This window comes from Haplochromis burtoni, unplaced genomic scaffold, assembly GCF_018398535.1.
Source record: "Haplochromis burtoni strain Fernald_Lab_line unplaced genomic scaffold, NCSU_Asbu1 Contig_219, whole genome shotgun sequence".
Taxonomy (NCBI): Eukaryota; Metazoa; Chordata; class Actinopteri; order Cichliformes; family Cichlidae; genus Haplochromis; species Haplochromis burtoni.
The window spans coordinates 1,005,542-1,023,808 of NW_024582580.1; the positions used below are offsets into that span (position 1 = coordinate 1,005,542).

General features: G+C 45.2%; 2 protein-coding genes across 3 annotated transcripts; one reads left to right on the forward strand and one right to left on the reverse strand.

Annotated features, from left to right (window-relative positions):
- The first annotated feature begins 8,784 nt into the window (after positions 1–8,784).
- Positions 8,785–10,804, forward strand: LOC102314293 (apolipoprotein D). 2 transcript variants are annotated; one of them, XM_005936632.3, is made up of 5 exons: positions 8,785–9,128; positions 9,214–9,346; positions 9,464–9,585; positions 10,330–10,418; positions 10,503–10,804. In XM_005936632.3, the coding sequence occupies exons 2-5, from the start codon at positions 9,227–9,229 to the stop codon at positions 10,742–10,744; spliced, it is 573 nt and encodes a 190-aa protein (XP_005936694.1). In that variant the 5' UTR covers positions 8,785–9,128; positions 9,214–9,226; the 3' UTR covers positions 10,745–10,804. The 2 variants fall into 2 exon arrangements, with proteins under 2 accessions (XP_005936694.1, XP_005936695.1); XM_005936633.3 differs by having other exon boundaries at positions 8,787–9,132.
- An 804-nt stretch (positions 10,805–11,608) lies between these two features.
- On the reverse strand, positions 11,609–13,142 carry LOC102305834 (apolipoprotein D). Its single transcript, XM_005936697.2, is given in 5 exon segments — positions 11,609–12,101; positions 12,104–12,124; positions 12,210–12,295; positions 12,694–12,815; positions 12,946–13,142. Coding segments are annotated over 5 exon segments (561 nt in total). The 5' UTR covers positions 13,066–13,142; the 3' UTR covers positions 11,609–11,889.
- Positions 13,143–18,267: the final 5,125 nt, after the last annotated feature.

Below are 18,267 nucleotides of genomic sequence, written 5' to 3' on the forward strand. Positions count from 1 at the left end.
AACTTTTTTATTTGCTTTAAATACTATAACATGGACTAGCCCAGGGTTGGGCAATCTCAGTCCACGAGGGCCGGTGTCCCTGCAGGTTTTAGATGTGTCCTCGAACCAACACAGCTGATTTAAATGGCTAAATTAGCTCCGGCTGTGTCCCAATTAAGAGACTGCACGCGCACCACGCGTACTACGTACGGTGCGTACTATAAGTACGAGAAGTGCGGAAGTGAGAGGCTTGTGAAATGGGACGGTATAGGCTTCGTCGCGCTGTTCAGGTTGCCTAGCAACCATGATACTAACCGCGAGACACGTTACATACAGCTTTGTTTGACAGAAATGAAGGAGAAAAATGTTTTGTTGGTCATTCATTTTTGTCATGACATCACTTTAGTTGAGTATCTGAGGCTGAGACCACGGGACTGTAAAACATGATTGTTGGGCTTCATTTCTGTGCTGAACAGTCATTTAAGATTAGTTAGTAAATAACAATTAGTTAATGTTGTTCATGAGACTAAAGTCAACTCACTGTGGCAATGTAAATATAATATGGCCAATATTATAGTATTGTCAGATTATTGTGATATATATATTGTAGCGACCGTGGGTTAGTGGAGCTAAACTGGCTAAACTGCTCACTAGCTAAAACGGCTAGCAGGGCGCTAGCAGCTATCGCTAAACTTTACAGCGAATGGAGAGCGCTCGTGCCTCATACACCGCACGACCCCGAGCGTCTCAGCAGCAGACTGGTAATTCCCGAATAATCCAGCAGGAGGCAGTAGTGGTTCACACCAGGCATTTATTCACCATCTTTTTCAACAACAACGTAACACTGCTGACACCGAACCCCTATCACGCTCCCACCACATAGAGTCGCGGTGTCAGCCAACCATGCCAATTCAACCCACTCCACAGAACACACATCAACTTCACTGTGGCTTACATTAACATAACACTAACACAACATGCAAATCAAACACATAGGAACTAGCAGAACGATAGAAAACACAGAGACAACACAATACCCAGAATGCACCTGGCTAACAACCCCAGCCAGGTCATTACACAGCCCCCTCCCAAAAAGGTTTAGTGTCCCCACAACCTTAACTGTCCACACTGTAGTCCAGCAAATGTCCGGGCCGGCGTCGAGTACGCTTCGGCCTCGACTGGGAATCCATGGCGCCCCCATCCGGGCCGGGCGTAGGGGGCGAGGAGTCCCCAGGCTGCACACCAGCCTGCGGGTTGGGGGCAAGCGGATGGTATGGCGCCAGCCGGTCCTTGTGTAGCACCACCCGCCTTCCCCGCCCCGGCATCCGGACTCTGAAGACCACCTCCGACAGCTGTTCCAGGATCTCGCCCGGGCCTTGCCAATGGCTCATGAGCTTGGGGGTCAACCCCCGCTTCCTCTGGGGGCAGAACACCCAGACCCGATCCCCGGCCCCCAGCATAGGACCGTGCGCACGGGTATCATACGCCCGTTTCTGGCGGGCCCCGGCTGCCTCCAATGTCCGTCTTGCCAGTTGATGCACCGTGTGCAACCGCTCCCTGAGCCGCCGGAAGTAATCCATCTCAGGACCACCAGCAATCTCTGGCTCAGGGGGCGCCCCGAACACCAAGTCCACCGGAGTTCGGAGCTCCCTCCCGAACATCAACGCTGCAGGAGTACATTGACTTGACTCCTGCACTGCTGTTCGATACGCCCACAAAACAAGGGGCAGGTGTTGGTCCCAGTCCCTCTGATGTTGGCTGGTCAGGATGGCCAGCTGGGTGGCCAGCGTGCGGTTGAACCGCTCAACCAGACCATCGCTCTGAGGATGGAGGGGGGTGGTCCTCGTTTTTCTCACCCCCAGTCTCCGACACACTTCTCCCAGCACCTGGCTCTCAAAATTCCTCCCTTGGTCGCTATGGAGCTCCTCCGGTACACCAAACCGCGTGAACATCTCATCCACCAGAGTCCGCGCCGTCGTCACCGCGCTCTGATCCGGCACCGCGTACGCCTCTGGCCACTTTGAGAAATAATCCATCGCGACCAGGACGTACCGGTTGCCGGCATCAGTAACAGGGAACGGACCCAGGATGTCCACTCCGATCCGCTCCATTGGCGCCCCAACCAGGTATTGCTGCAACGGGGCATGGGAGCGCTGGCTGGGACCTTTCTGCGCCGTGCAGTCGTCACAGCAGTGAACATGGATCTCCACGTCCTGACGACACCCCGGCCAGTAGAACCGCCGCCTCAGCCGTCGCACCGTCTTGCCATTCCCAAAATGGCCAGTACCTGCGGCCCCATGAACCCAGCGGAGGACCTCAGGCCGCAAGGCCCGGGGAACCAGGAGCTGGAGTATGTCGCCTCCACCGTCTGGTGCTCGCCACCGCCGGTAGATTACGCCCCCATGGAGCTCCAGGCTGTTCCACTGGGAGTACAGTGACTTTGTCTCGGGCCCCTGGGAAGACACGGCGGACCAGTCTGGCCGTGTCCCTGCCTCCATCCAGTCCCTCACCATCCCCAGCGCCGGATCGCTCACCTGGTGTTGCTGTAGTTCCGCCGTGGTGAAAGGTTCCTGCCCTTCATCTGCACCCTCAGGTTCTGCTGCTGCCGATGTCGGACCCCGGTCCAGCTCTTCCAGGCGCCTGCAGTACCGGCACTCATCTGCAGAACAGGGGCGCCTGGACAGGGCGTCAGCGTTGGCGTGCTGCCGTCCTGGGCGGTGCTGGGCCTCAAAGTCGTACTCTTGTAGTATTTCCAGCCACCGGGCCACCTGCCCCTCCGGCTGGCGAAAGTTCAGCATCCAGGTTAGGCTGGCGTGGTCTGTCCTGAGCAGGAACTTAGTGCCCAGGAGGTAAGGTCGGAAATGACGAACCGCCAGGACCACAGCCAACAGTTCACGCCGGGTAACACAGTAATTCCTCTCGGCCCGGTTGAGGCTGCAGCTGTAGTATGCCACCACTCGCTCCTCAGCCTCTCCCCTCTGGGAGAGCACCGCTCCAACCCCCACGTTGCTGGCGTCAGTGTCCAAAAGGAAAGGCTGGCTGGGGTCAGGATACGCCAAGACCGGGGCACTCACCAGGGCAGCTTTCAGCTGCTCGAAGGCCGTTGCACAGTCCCCTGTCCAAGCAAACCGCTGACCCTTGTTTGTCAACTGATGCAAGGGGCTAGCGACGGTGGCAAAGTCTTTTACAAACCTCCTATAATAGGAGGCCAGCCCCAGGAAGCTTCGTAGCTCGGCGACGTTCGATGGGGGAGGCCAGTCCCCCACAGCAACCACCTTCTCGGGGTCAGTAGCCACCCCCTTTTCGCTCACCATATGTCCCAGGAACTTCACCTGGCGAGCAAGAAGGTTGCACTTGGCCGGGTTCAGCTTTAGTCCGGCCCCGCGGATGGCAGTCAGAACTTCTCGTAGGTTAGCCACGGCCTGTTCAAAGTCCTTAGCATGAGTCAGCAAGTCATCCAAATAGACCACGCAGCGGGCACGGGGGATGTCTTTGAGGACCCTTTCCATTAACCTTTCGAACGTGGCTGGTGCATTGCATAGTCCAAAAGGCATCACCTTAAACTGCCACAGTCCTTGCCCTATGGTGAACGCAGTCTTGGGCCGTGCCTCGGCAGCGAGCTCCACCTGCCAGTACCCACTGCGGAGGTCTAGCGAGCTGAACCAACTGGACCCTGCGATGTAATCCAGTGCGTCATCGATGCGAGGTAACGGGTAGGAGTCCTTGCGGGTGACCGCGTTCAGACGCCTGTAGTCCACACAAGGGCGCCACCCCCCTGTCTTCTTCCGCACCATAACCACAGGTGCGGCCCATGGACTATCCGAGGGTTCAATGACGCCATTAGCTGCCATCTCTTTTATCAGTTCCTCGGCAGCTTGGCGTTTGGCGAGGGGCAGGCGGTGGGGCCGCAGCCGGATTGGAGCAGCTGCTCCAGTGTCTATAGTGTGCTGCACCAGGCCCGTCCTTGTGCAGTCCTCTTCCCTGGCGGCAAAAGTGTCCATAAACTCTGCCAAGAGGCTCTGCAGCTGCCGCTGCTGTGTCGCACTGAGGTGTACCCCACTCCGCCGCCCAAGCTCCTCTACTGCTGCTACAGTCTCAGGTGACGGGGAGACTGCCGAGCTAGGCGGCGACTCTGGCTGCGGGATGTTGGCCCTGCTTAGGTTCGCCCCCTGGGTCCTCTTCCGCACCCTTGCCGCCCTCGGCCCCTGGCTGTGGCATGGAGCTGTGGGGCGCGAAGGCTTTGGGGGTGCTGGTGGGGTGGGGGTCTGTCCCTGGCTACCGCGGCCCACTTGGAGTTGCACGGTCTCAGCACCCAGGTGGATGGCAACTCCCGGCACATCGACCCGTGCCCCCCAGTGGGCCAGCAAGTCCAGTCCAACAATGCACTCGTCTGTTATGTCGGCAAGCCAGAACTCATGGTTCACACTGTTCGTTCCCACCACCACCTGCAGAGTCTTTTTCCCCGGCATCACAGTCTTTTCTCCCGTGACAGTGTACAATGCTGTGTGGGTAGGGGTCCAGTCTCTCGGCAATGAGCCGCCCGTCTCCGGAAGCACCCCCCTCCGCAGCAAGCAGATGGTGGACCCCGTGTCTACCAGGGCCCGGCAAGACCGTCCATCAATTGTACAGTCCAGGTACAGTCCACGGGTGGACCCACAGCGGCCCACCACGGGATGAGCGTCACGGAGAGGGTTTAATGATTGGGGTGGGGGTTCCCTCACTGTCCCACCCCGTGGCCGTTTCCCGTCGGTGATGTCACTCGGCTCCGAGGACTAGGTGCGGGACAGTTCCGGGCGAGGTGACCGGGTTCCCCGCACCGATAACAGCAGTCCGTCCGGCGCCTCCGACGGGGAACTGCCTCTGATTGGGCTCGTCTGGCCTCCTCCTCTTCATCCGACTGGGACGCGCTCATCTCTCGCTCGACCACCCTGACCGATCGTCGGGTCACTGGCTCGCCCCGCAGCACCTCCTCAGCCCGCTCTGCCTCCCTCAATGCCTCCTCCAGGTCTCGGGGGGATGACAGCCGGACATGCTGTCGCAGCCTCTCCGGTGTGAGGCCCCTCAGGAAGGCGTGGAGACCCAGCTCCTCTCGTGCCGCTCCTGGGAATGTCGGATAGCCCCGTCGGGCATAGAGGCGGACGTCCGCAGCAAAGGACCCCAGGCTCTCTCCCTCGCGTCGGCGTCGGCGAGTCAGCTCCTCCCTGCTCTGTTCGGCTGGTGGTCTCTGTCCAAACCGTCTGTCGAGCGCCGTGGTTAGAGCCTGGAGGTCGCGCTGCTCCTCTGGGGGCAGGTCCAGTAGAACCTGGAGCGCCGGGCCCTCCAGTGCAAGCGCCAGGTGGGTGGCAGTCTCTTCTTGACCCCACCCGTTGTGAGTGGCAGCCAGCGTGACTTGGGCCAGGTACGGCTCCAGCTGCGTCGCCCCAGTGTAGTGCTGTAGCTTAGCAGCCGTCCTGCCAGGAAGCGGTGGTGCGGCCCCAGGACCCCCCTCCCGTCGCAGGGGGAGGCTGTTCCGGGGCGCGCTGCGGCCCTCTGGCCGCCCCAGCTCGGGTCTTCTCCGCTGGGTCTCGGCAGCCATGCTTTCCAAAAGCGAGCAGTTGTCTCGGATTACACGCTCTAATTCGCCTATGGTCGGCTCCATAGTGTCTGCTAGACACTCAGAATCCCACTTCTGACACCAATTGTAACGACCGTGGGTTAGTGGAGCTAAACTGGCTAAACTGCTCACTAGCTAAAACGGCTAGCAGGGCGCTAGCAGCTATCGCTAAACTTTACAGCGAATGGAGAGCGCTCGTGCCTCATACACCGCACGACCCCGAGCGTCTCAGCAGCAGACTGGTAATTCCCGAATAATCCAGCAGGAGGCAGTAGTGGTTCACACCAGGCATTTATTCACCATCTTTTTCAACAACAACGTAACACTGCTGACACCGAACCCCTATCACGCTCCCACCACATAGAGTCGCGGTGTCAGCCAACCATGCCAATTCAACCCACTCCACAGAACACACATCAACTTCACTGTGGCTTACATTAACATAACACTAACACAACATGCAAATCAAACACATAGGAACTAGCAGAACGATAGAAAACACAGAGACAACACAATACCCAGAATGCACCTGGCTAACAACCCCAGCCAGGTCATTACAATATATTATATACATATATACATCATTTCCCAATATCAAGCGTGGTCCGGTGCACGCTTCGTGGTCCCATATATCCCACAATTCATAGCGCGGCGGTGGGTGTGGATAATTTTGCCGCAAAATACGGCAGAAGGGAGCGGCTGAAGAGGTTGTTTTTTTTTTCCAAACTTTATTGAAATCATAAAGCGAACAGTCAGTCATTCCAGTTCAGTTTGTACAGTAGACATACAAGGCAAATAAGAGTAACAATATACAGTACAATGAAATAAGAAGGATAAATAAATAAAGGATAAAAAAAAGAAAAAAGGGGGGAATGTGACAGACTTCATAACAACTTTGTACTTGAAAGTTGTGACAGCTCATTCGTTAAACATTTCTGAATGAATTTCAATCAATGATAAACCTTTTTTATTGGAAGTTAATTTAAGAGAGTTTAAGTAATATTCAATTTCAATCAAAAACAAATTAAATGATGGGGTTGAGTTTTGAAATTTACATTTATGTATTTGGAATTTCCCTAATAAGATGGAGCGGCCGAAGAGTGAACTGTCAAAAGTACTGAATATGACGTCACTTATTTATGTGCGAATGTTTAATAATTAAAGTCAGTCATATATCCACAAACATACTCTTGTCTCTCTCTCTCTCTCTCTCTCTCTCTCTCTCTCTCTCTCTCCTCTCTTCTTCTCATATATATATATATATAATGAATATATATACTATAATATTGGCCATATTATATTTACATTGCCACAGTGAGATGACTTTAGTCTCATGAACAACATTAACTAATTGTTATTTACTAACTAATCTTAAATGACTGTTCAGCACAGAAATGAAGCCCAACAATCATGTTTTACAGTCCCGTGGTCTCAGCCTCAGATACTCAACTAAAAGTGATGTCATGACAAAAATGAATGACCAACAAAACATTTTTCTCCTTCATTTCTGTCAAACAAAGCTGTATGTAACGTGTCTCGCGGTTAGTATCATGGTTGCTAGGCAACCTGAACAGCGCGACGAAGCGTATACCGTCCCATTTCACAAGCCTCTCACTTCCGCACTTCTCGTACTTATAGTACGCACCGTACGTAGTACGCGTAGTGCGCGTGCAGTCTCTTAATTGGGACACAGCCGTTGTCTTCAGACTTCAGATATCCATATCTATATTAGTAGTAGTATTTATGTTGCCTGTCTCGTAGACCTGGGTCCTCTGCAGGTGTGTGTTAAACCCACTGGATTATGATTTACTACCTGTTTTTTTATTTATTTATTTATTTATTTTTATTGTTTTGCTGCTTTGTACAGCACTTTGTCAAACCCTGCTGTTTTTTAAAAGTACCATATAAATACAATTAGATTCAATAAAATATTTAAAAAATAAGAAAATGCAACATATTATGTTATACATCATTTTAGGTGATAAAATACACTAAACTAAGAGTATCAGATGAACCAGCTGAAGTAACATTATTTAGTATTCCTATGTTTTTTTTTAATTGGGTCAGCATATTTCTAGTGTGTTTAAGCAGTGATTTGGGAGACAACTAAGTTCTTTTTTTTTAATAAAAACAAGAGCATTAATAAAGTACTTAAGAATTAAGAGAACAAAGCATTAGGACATCTAAACCGCTAATTTAGGAATCTCCTGGGGTAAGCTTTTTATAAGGGATTTCTGTCCAAGTTGCTTGCACCTAGTATTATGGAGTCACAGTGAGGCAAAGGGATCAGAGCAGGTTTAACCTCAAGAAACGGGTCTGGCTATAAATTCACTGGGTCAGTACAGACACCATCCATCTTCTAATTACAGCAACAATCTGGTGTCCGGATCACCCGCCTTTCCTGTCTTCTTCTCCACACCAAATGACGACTGTACTGAAGCCGTAATCCCTCTAAGTTGGAAGCATTACGTCTTTTGTGGCTGGTGGAAATCTTGTTTAGGTCTTGATTACTGTGAGATATAGTAGGATTCTTCAGGATCAAGATTCCCTGAAATAACAGTTTGTGTTGGAGTTCCTGAACAAAAACTGTGAAGATGTGCTGATTTTATACATTTGAACTTAAACAATGAATCCAAAAAAGATATTGTTATGTGTCCGACTGGAGGAAACATTGAAAAAGGTTTCAATTATTTTAGCATATCTGGAGGTTAGAGTTAGTTTTGTGTGTGACACATCAGGTATGTTGTGTCAAGGCTATCCGCAAAAATAGGTCTCTTCACATGTACACCAGAAAACTGTGTTGTTCTGCAATGACAAATTAGATGAAGTTAAAAAAAATCGGCAAATTTAATAAAAAAAAATGAAAACCGATTCATGGTATTGTGTTAATAGAACCTGACAAATAACAGATTTCTAAGACTGAAACCAACACCGATATTTAACAATTTAATATATTGGCCATTTTTATTTCTTTCAGAGATCCGAAACATAAAACGATTTCCATAAAATTTGTCATATGCAATTATCCCACGTGGCTGATTTTTTCCTCTGAAAAAGTTTTAGCAGTTAAGATGTATTTATGAATATTTTTGTTTTTATTGAATTGAAAAAAGGTTTTGTAGTATACAATAATGATGAATGATGACTTGTTATCATTAAGTTATGATTAATCAGTAAGAGCACCTGCTGTTTTCAGACAATCCTTTGCAGCCCTCTTATCTCCTCTGCACACCAGTTCCAGCCACTAGATGGGGCACACACAAGCAAAGGAAGCCATCTTATATTATACATAATCACCTTTGGTTCCCATTATATTTTTCTTTAACTGTTATTCAACAGTCAAGTTCTGCATACTTATCTAACTTTCACACGAAACTAATCTCTTTCTGTCTGAGGCCCCAATTCTGGAGTAGTTGAGAATGGGACCAGATGTTGAGCATCTCATACCTGCTTCCTCAAAATAACCTCACATGCTAATGGCAAGGCGGGGCTGATCACGGCAGGTGTATAAACATTGAATGAAAACACAGAGAGTCACTACTACCCAGTAAAACAGGCAAGTGAGTAACACCCGCATGTACCCCCTGTTCTTTATGCTTTATCTTTAAAAGCTGACAAACTTTTTTCATTGTTCTTTACAGGTTGTGGAGAAAAATGAATGCCATCCAGGTGATTTCCCTCACTTGGCTGTCCATTGTGGCAGCCGGTGCTCAGTCTATAAAACCAGGAAGATGTCCCGTGCCTGCCGTTCAGGAGAAATTTGATGCTGCAAGGGTGAATACCAAACTCCTCACTCTGAGCTGTATTTTAATTTATCTTCATTAAGGTAAACTGGGATGTCCAGTGTGCACATCTGCCTCACAAACAAAACCAATTCAACTCCCTCTACAGTATCTTGGTAAATGGCATGAGATCCAGAGACTGTCGAACAGCTTCCAGAAGGGCCAGTGCAGCACTGCCACCTACAGCCTGCAAAGCCCAGGAGTCGTTGGTGTCCTCAACAAGGAGCTGCTGTGAGTACTTCAGTGCCTGAGAGCACTTTGGATAACATCCGTTATCCGAAAAATGTTTGTACAAGTCAGAGTCTTTGTCCTGCACCATTTCTCTGGAATACATGTAAAAGATAAAGATATGGATATATCCATGGTGCTGTGTGTGGTGCTGGAAGGGCAGACAGATTTGTGTCCTCTCAGTCCTGCTCTTCAGTCTCTTCTTGGATTTAAAATATCATTCACAATAAATGGTTATTCCTCAAACCTTAGACTGCATCTGAAAAATGTTTTAGGTGAGACACAGTTTAGGTTTTACCATAATGTATAACCAGTAAATGAATAAGTCTATAGAGAAGATGGATTCATCCTAAAATGAATCCAATCCATAAAAGTTTACCACTCAAGCTCAGTTTAAATGACTCAGTGCAGTCAGTGGTGCTTAATCGAGCCTTCTGCTAACACTTTTTTTTTCAGTGTTAGCAAATGAACTTAATAAAGGACCCCCCCCCCCACCCCCCCAGCCTTGTCTGATTGTTAATGGCTGTGGTGTTCTCTGACTACCAGCCCACCCTTTAAGGAAATGACAAATCACCTGCTGACTTGAGACCTGAGAACTTGAATTTTACATGTACAATCAAATAATACTAAATAAAATGAAAAATGAAAAGTACTTTTGAAGAGTAAATATGTTGTATGTTGCTTTGACTCTGAACAGTCTGAATATAAAAAGTATTTTTCTAACTTTTAACTGTTTATCTGCTTAAGTCCTGACGGTACCATTGACAGCATCAACGGCACTGCCAAGGCCGCAAGTTCATCTGAGCCTGCCAAGCTGCTGGTCACCTTCTTTGAGAGTATGGACCCTTGTTTTTTGTTTTTACACACATATTAAACATTTTAAACTGGATTGTACAAAAATCCCTTTTACACACCTTCAGACACCCCTCCTTCCCCGTACTGGGTTCTGTCCACCGACTACGACAACTTCGCCCTGGTCTACAGCTGTACTGAAATCGAATCGTTACATGGGGAGTTCATCTGGATCCTGAGCAGAAATCCCAGCCTTCCTAAGGAGACCCTGGAGGAGCTGCAGAGCATCCTGTCATCTTTTGGAGCCAGTGTGGAGAAGCTGCTTGACACCAATCAGGACAGAGATTACTGCAGAGTCATGCACGAGTAAACATGTGCTGTGGTTATCACTGAATGTCTCCATGATAGGTCAATGCATAAAAAATAAAATTAAAAAAATTGGGCCTACTGTCAGATATAATACAAGATTAGTTAATATGCTAATATAATGTCTGCTTGAACTCTTTGGTCAATATTTATATTGTTGCACCAATAAAAGTGGACCATTCTCACTGCATTCCTTTTGTTTACTGTCTCAATATACAGCTGCTGACACTGACACACAACTGAACCAACACACATCTTTAAGGACAGCTGCATTAGAGTGAATTAACTTTATTTGGGGTAACTTTATTTCACCTAATAAATACATTCATTTAAGGCAATTTTCTATTTTTAAAATTGTGCTTTAGTGAAGCTGGGATCAAACTGGGGTACATTTGTGTCTGTGAGCCGGGGTGGAGTCAGTGACACACATCAAGAATGACAAAAAGGGATAAAAAGGATTTTAAGCGGTGATCAGGGTACACATTATTAATGAAGTATTTAAAATTGGGCTTTAAGTGACTTTTCTCTCCTTTTTTAGTTTCCTTCACCTTGTTCCATAGAATAGGTTTTTGCTTTTTTATGTCTAAATCTTTTAACTGGAGCTGCTCATTTGTTAGGTTTCATCCTCATCCTCTTTGCCTTCACTGTTGCTTAATGGAGATGAAATTGGGCTTTAAAAAAAAAAAAAAAAAAAAAAGTCTGTTTTCCTTCATGGAGCACTTTGTTTTTTAAGTGGCAATAAAAATAAAGTGTATCATTAAGTTTTATTAGGAAAAAAGACAAAAAAACCAAAAACGTCATGTGACTGACATCTAACTTTGCAACTCTGAAATTAACCAGTGAAAGGAAGAAGGCTAAAAACATGCTTTTAAGAAGGAGTCGAGCCCCATCAGCAGTAAGTAAAGTTGAAAAGAAAAGTGCTGAAGGTGAAAGAGAAATTGGGACTTTTGTCTTCTGGGCATTGTTGGAATTTAAATCCTAGTTTTAGATTTTAAAAGGTGCAGATTGTATTTGCAATGTCAAAATGGACAACATGAAATTTCTTCACACAGCTTTATTGTTGCATTGTCTTTGCATGCAATCATTGTGCCTCACAGTCCTGTGGGCTGAAGTAGGAGCGTACGTTAACTGGTTCACTGGTTAACTGGTTCACTGGTTAACTGGGCTGCACTAAGTCTCATCCTGGTTGGTGGGGACCATGTTTTCCACGCTGATTCCGACAGAGTACAGGATGCCTTGGAGCTTCTCGAGGGTCTCCTTAGAGAGGGTGGGCTTCCTGCTCAGGATCCAGGACAGCTCCACACGGAACAGGCCGTAGTTGGTGCAGCCGTAGACCAGAGAGTGACCGTCGTAGTCAGACCCCAGTAGGGGCCGGGAGGAGAGTCTGCAGGAGAGGTGAAAACAGCAGGGATATGTGGCTCACTTGAATCTGTCATGACTGAAATGGAAAGTCATTTATGACAACTTACTGTTGAAGGAGACCTCAAGCTTGGAAGGCTCAGCGGGGTTCTTGACTTTGGCAGAGCCGACGATGGCGTTAACGGTTCCATTATCGCTAATAAAATGAAACATGAAATAGAAATTAATTCTACTCGTGTACTTTCCTTCAATTATATATTTTTTCTACAAAATGCTCTCTTTGTATAACTCTGGAACAGTACAAAGGTTCAGCCAGTGACCCTGCGCGTTCATGAGGCATGAGTTTTGTTCCGGGACGTTGAAAACATCTGAAGCAAAAACGTCTAGAACGAGGATTTAAAAAGCAGAAGCAAGCAGTTGTACGGTAATGCTGCTTTTAGTAGAATGAAGCGTTGGTGTGAAGAATAAAAAGCCCTCCGATTATTACAATTATGTCAAGGGCCATGTGTCCTTCTGAGTTTATGCAGAAGTTTTCTTAAAAATTAAAACATTTTCAAAGTGTCAGATCTAAACGGAAATATTTTAGCTGCTCACAGAAGCTCAGTGTTCAGGACCTCGATGACTCCAGGACTCAGCAGGGTGTAGTTAGCAGTGGCACACTGGCCTTTCTGGAAGCTTGTGGGTAACTTATGGATCTCATACCATTTTCCAATGTACTGCAGAGGAAGCACGAGATTCGGAGAGCCCATAATTAATATTTTGTGTTTGTAGGAAAAGCAGGTGTATAGATATCATCTGTATGTCCCACAACATAAACAGTAGAAGAGGAAAAAATTTAGTGTTCACCCTGTTGCCGTCAAAGTTGGCCTGAACAGCAGGCTGGGGACATTTGCCCAACCTCAAGACCTGAGCGCCGATCGCAACAACAGACAGTAGAGTCAATGCAACCACCTGTGCAGGCTTCATCTTCTCAACTCAACCTGCAGAGAATAAAAAACAAACAGCAAGAGTTCATGCTGGAGTTCACTGAGCAAAACATGATGTGTGTGTCAGTTAGTGACAGAAAGAGCCTGAGATGTGAAAAGAATGAATAAATGTGTCCCACCTCTGTGTCATGATAGGGGACCAGTGTGAGAGCTGGCACCTGTTCAAATAAATACTCTGTTCAAACAGTAACAGGTTGGTCATGTAGTCACATCGTTGGGTTTGTTGGATCTCTTGGATCTCTTGGATCTCTTGGATCACTGCTCCCTCCTTCACATTTATTTTTTCCTGAAAGACAGACAACAAATATGAAGATGAAAATCAAAATTACTGAAGTTACACTCAAAAAATGATAAGTTAGCAGCTGCTTATATTTGCACCTATAAATATTTTTAAAAATTGATTCCCCAAAATGCACATTTTACAGAAACAGAGACAACACAAGGCTGGACTTTAAACTGAGCTGTTATTTTAAACTTGATTTTAATTAACATGGTTTCATTTGTTAGTTCCTCAAATATATATATTTTTCATATTTTTCTGCCTTCCTAATCTGTGAGGCACCTTAAAGACACTAACCTGCATGAAACTTCATGCATATTTAGTAATGGAGGAAAGGACCCCAAATGCTGACTCACAGGTAGGCGTCAAAAGAAAACAAGCTTTTATTCAAGTTGAAGGAATAAATGTGGGGGAGCTAGGAAGTAGGGAACAAAGGATCCCTGACACAGGGTGACACACGGGGCAAATGGGTGGCAGACACAACGGGAACCAATCAGGGATAATGAAACACAGGAAAGTAAAATTAAATAGAAAAAGCATGAGACCAAGGCTACAAAAATAAAACAGGAAGTGACTAAACAGGGGAACATCCTTGACTGAGTCTTGACAATACATGGGGAACACCAAGGAGGCAAGGTAAACTGAAAGAAGGAATATTATAAACAATAAACATAGCAGCAACGGGAACAAAAACTAAACACAGCAACTAAGAAACAAACTCAAGACAAAACAGTGATGAAGCCAAAAGTGTGTCAATGGCCCAGCGACTGTGACACAAAGAAAGTCTGACTTTTAGCTGTTTTAATTTTCACTTTAATTAAATCCAGACAAAAAGAGGCACAACCCTGTGGTTTGGTATGGAAAAGATCATGTCTGTGAAATTATTGTTTCTGACAGAAAACTGATGATAAACTTCTCCAGTTGCAGAGGAAACAGGCTGCCTGGCACTAAAAAAACAACAAAAAAAAAAATGAAAAAAACTGATATCCAGGAAGTCATACTTGCTAACTGCAGCCCTGCACAACTGCAAATGTTTCACAGGAAAAGAGGAACGAGACACAGGAGACTGGGGGGCACAGTCACTGCTCAAAATACAGTATATGTATTATTATGAGGGTGGCAGACAAAGGCACAAAGGCATGGACCAGCAACAGCTTGAAAGGTCATAAATGAGGAGACCGAGTGTGGGAACATGCAACAAGGAGAGGAAACACAATGAAGATTTGTATGAAAAGAACCAGTGATTCAAATTTATTTACACCCTTAAAGCGGAGCTAAAGGTTTAGTGATAGAGTGGCTCTGCCCAGGCAGACATTTGTTTCATCTACTGAACTACATCTGACAGAGATTCTCTGGGATGTTGTAAAACACATATCATCATACTGAAACATGAAATGACCCAGACTCTAAAGAGGCTATTTTCAGGGAACCTGAGATGACGTGTAAGATGAAGAGTGTCTGTGTCCTCATCCGACATCAAACAGATTTTGCAGCCAGCGTCAGTCTTTCCACCTTCAGACAAAAGTGCAGCATAAGGTCGGTGCTTACTGCATCTCCTTTCGCACACACAGGTGTGTGAAAAACACGACCCGAGCTCAGGTGTCCCCGCTTTTCTGGACGCTTTGCTCCCACTGCAGCTCTCTCTGCTTCTGGACTCACTTTTCATCTCTTTAACAAAGGGCTTTGAGTGCCTTGAAATGCACTCAGACAGGAAGTGGGTTGAGGCTGACGTAGTTTTTGCGGGTTTGTCATAAAAGGGATTTACATAAAAGAATCAGACAGGGAGCAGCAGGGCTTGAAAAACTAATTAAAAACATTTAAAATTTAGAGATCATTACATGGAGCAGAAGAATGATTGAAAACAGCAGTGTATCGTGATAAATTGCTGCGCTCATTTCGTAATATTAAATGATTAATTATTACTTTTATCTACAGTCTGCTTTGTGATTGGCCTTGTAGAAAATAAAACTGTTGTCTCGAGATATTCCAAGTCTCATTTCAGACAGAAAAATTGCATCACATCTCTGGAGAAAGTGTTTTGCAAACCGCCGTCCGAAGCATTTTACAGCAGAGCTGCCCTTTGATTCAGAGCTGTTCATTTAAATCTTCTGAGACTGAAAGATCAAACTGTGAGACTTTTATTCTTTGCAATCCAACCAGAGTCCAAAAGCTGGTGATGCTCGGCACAGTGGTTCTCTCAGCTAAGTGCCAATGCCAGCAGGCACGTTTAAGATGTGCTTGTCCTGGAGGAAACTTGACCTGATTATGAAGAATAAAGTCACCTGTGTTATTAACATCTACTGTCATGACAGTCGGACCTGAGAGGGAGGTGAATATTAGAGTATTTTACACAAGAGTTGAAAAAATATTCTCCAAAGTCAGAGCAAACTGGGGCTCATCTTTTCTAGTTTTCTGGAAATGTTATAAAACAGGTGGATTTTTTACACACTTGCACCACAAAAAAAAAATGATGATATTCTTCCATAAAGTAATAAAAGAAACACAGTTTAACTGATTTACCTTATCTTTACTCAAAAAAAGGTTTTCATTTAGTTCAGTTAAGCTCGATCCTGTGATGTTTTTTTCTGTATAACCTGTAAACCTGCGTTAGTTTGTGTTTTGGCAGAGAGTGGAACTCATCATCATCATCATCATCATCATCTCAGCCATGTTTGATATGTTAAAGACACCACATACTGTATAAGCTTAACCAAACACTCCCCAGTCTCAAATAAGTTGTTTTCAAACTTGGCAACACTGCACATAAAGTATATCAGAAAAAAGGAAAAATTAACATTTGATGATTTAGGTTTTCCATATTTGAATAAAAGTGGGAAGCAGTGCACAGTTAATTAATCCCACTTCATCTCCACAGGTCATCAGCTATTATGTCTCCAGCTTCTTTATTGATGGGAATCTGAATAACAACAGGCTACATATTTCTAATTTGTTCCCTATTTGAAACACTAAACATTATCATATATAGGCTTTGCAGCTCCACAATTTCACTTCCACATAACAAAGACAAATTCCTCCAATTCTGGAGTGTCGATTGCAGTGAACAACACATTTGTTTAATAACTGCATAAAGGCAAAATAACCATAAGTGCTGGTAAAATCCTGTTTTTCATTTGAATAAATACATAAAAATAAGGGTGCTTTGCTATTTTTCTTATATCACATATTAAGTTTTTTATCACTTGGCCCCGAGGTGTTTGTGTTTAATTTAATTTAGCCGTGAATGCTCCATTCGGTCATTTTTCATGAAAGGAATCTGCTTCATGAGACTTAAAAAAAAAAGAGAAAAGTCTTTTTAAGGCCAATTAAATCCCTGAAATGACGAGCCTGTTTTAATTTTCATTAACATGAAGAAACATGCAGATTTCTTAATTAGCCGACGGCAACGGGAAGCAACCACTTTCATTTTTAAATTATTGTTCAGGAAGATTTGAGATCATGTTCTGTGACCGTATTCTAATTATTTCATGAAATTAATGATAGAGAAAAAGTGTCGGACACAATAATGATAACAGACAATTTATTGCAGCAGAACAGACGCCCAACAGCAAAGGAATATTTGGTGTGTCTGACAGATTTTGTTGTGGTTTGTTCTTCTGTTGCTTGAGGTTTTGGACTGAGCTGCCATTAAAACTTTGATTAATCCACAACCCACTCACACACAGTCGTATTCGTTAAACACGTATACAGAACTGAATTTGTGTTTCTTTGTGGTTGTTTTCTATCATTCAACTGATTTTCAGACTAGAAGAGTGAAGTCAAAGCATACAAAGGCTCTGAATGCAGGGCCCTGAGGCATGAGATAGATCCCACACCAAACTCTCCTGGAGGCTGACAGTGTTTTAGTCTTCCCTGAATGTGAATGTCACACCATATAATTGTTCTCTATTAGACAAACTCAGTCAATTAAAGCAAAGAAAATGATTTCAGTTTTGTGTTCCCTCACTATATTGTCCCCTCTCAATAAATACTTTTTCTGTTAGACCAAAAGTCCCCAGTCATGTTGATGTGTTGCCAAACTTAAAAACAAAGTCTCTTTTGAATACAGCACTGGCTTCACAGTAGTGAAAGTTTGCACATAAATTTCTGAGCTTTGTTGTTCTTCAGCAGAAGGACATTTTCTCAAGCTCTAAGTATAGTGCATATGTACATTGCACTATAGTTAGAGCAGTGTGTTCTCTTCCACATGTTTAACCCACAGCATGCTTGTGTGCACAGCTGCGGGAGCCCCAGCGTAACAGCGGCTGTCACGCAATGCTGACAGATCATATTAATGTTGCTTCTGGTAAAGCTTCGTCAGAAGCAACATGCGGTACAAATTATAATTTTTTATTAGCTTATAATTTCTGGGCTGAATATATTTATTTGTAAGCAGTTTGAAGATGACGCTTACGCATTTGCAGAAGCGCATTTCTCTGCAATGAACAAAAGTAACGCTGTCACTCATGACATTAGAAGAAAAAGAGGCAAAAAAAGCAGTCATGTTGGATTTCTTTTCTTATTGTTTATATTGTCGGAAATTCACTTTTGTAACTGTAAGATCTGCACAAAAGGCATCACAACAAATGCCTTTCAAAATAAAAGATACAATTCTTATAAAACAAGTCTACTGCTCAGCTTTTTAACACATTAAAAGCACTGAACACTCATGAGCTTGAGCACATTTCTGATGCGTCCTCAGATGTAAGCCAGTATTTCATGTGACCATGGCCACACATTACATCACCATCCAGCTCTGCAGTCAGTGCTGTATATAAACCCAGCTGTTTGTTTACTATGGCTCCTCATGCTGCCCTCAAGTGGCCAAAACATCAATCAGAGCAGGTTCAGGAATAGTATTGGCCCTAAATCTACCATAATTATCTTTTTTTTTTTTTTTTTTTT

Coding starts and splice junctions, on each gene's coding strand:
- LOC102314293 (XM_005936632.3), top strand. CDS start 9,227: ATGAATGCCATCCAGGTGATTTCCCTCACTTGGCTGTCCATTGTGGCA. Junction 9,347..9,463: donor AGAAATTTGATGCTGCAAGG/GTGAATACCAAA, acceptor CTCCCTCTACAG/TATCTTGGTAAATGGCATGA. Junction 10,419..10,502: donor GCTGGTCACCTTCTTTGAGA/GTATGGACCCTT, acceptor ACACACCTTCAG/ACACCCCTCCTTCCCCGTAC.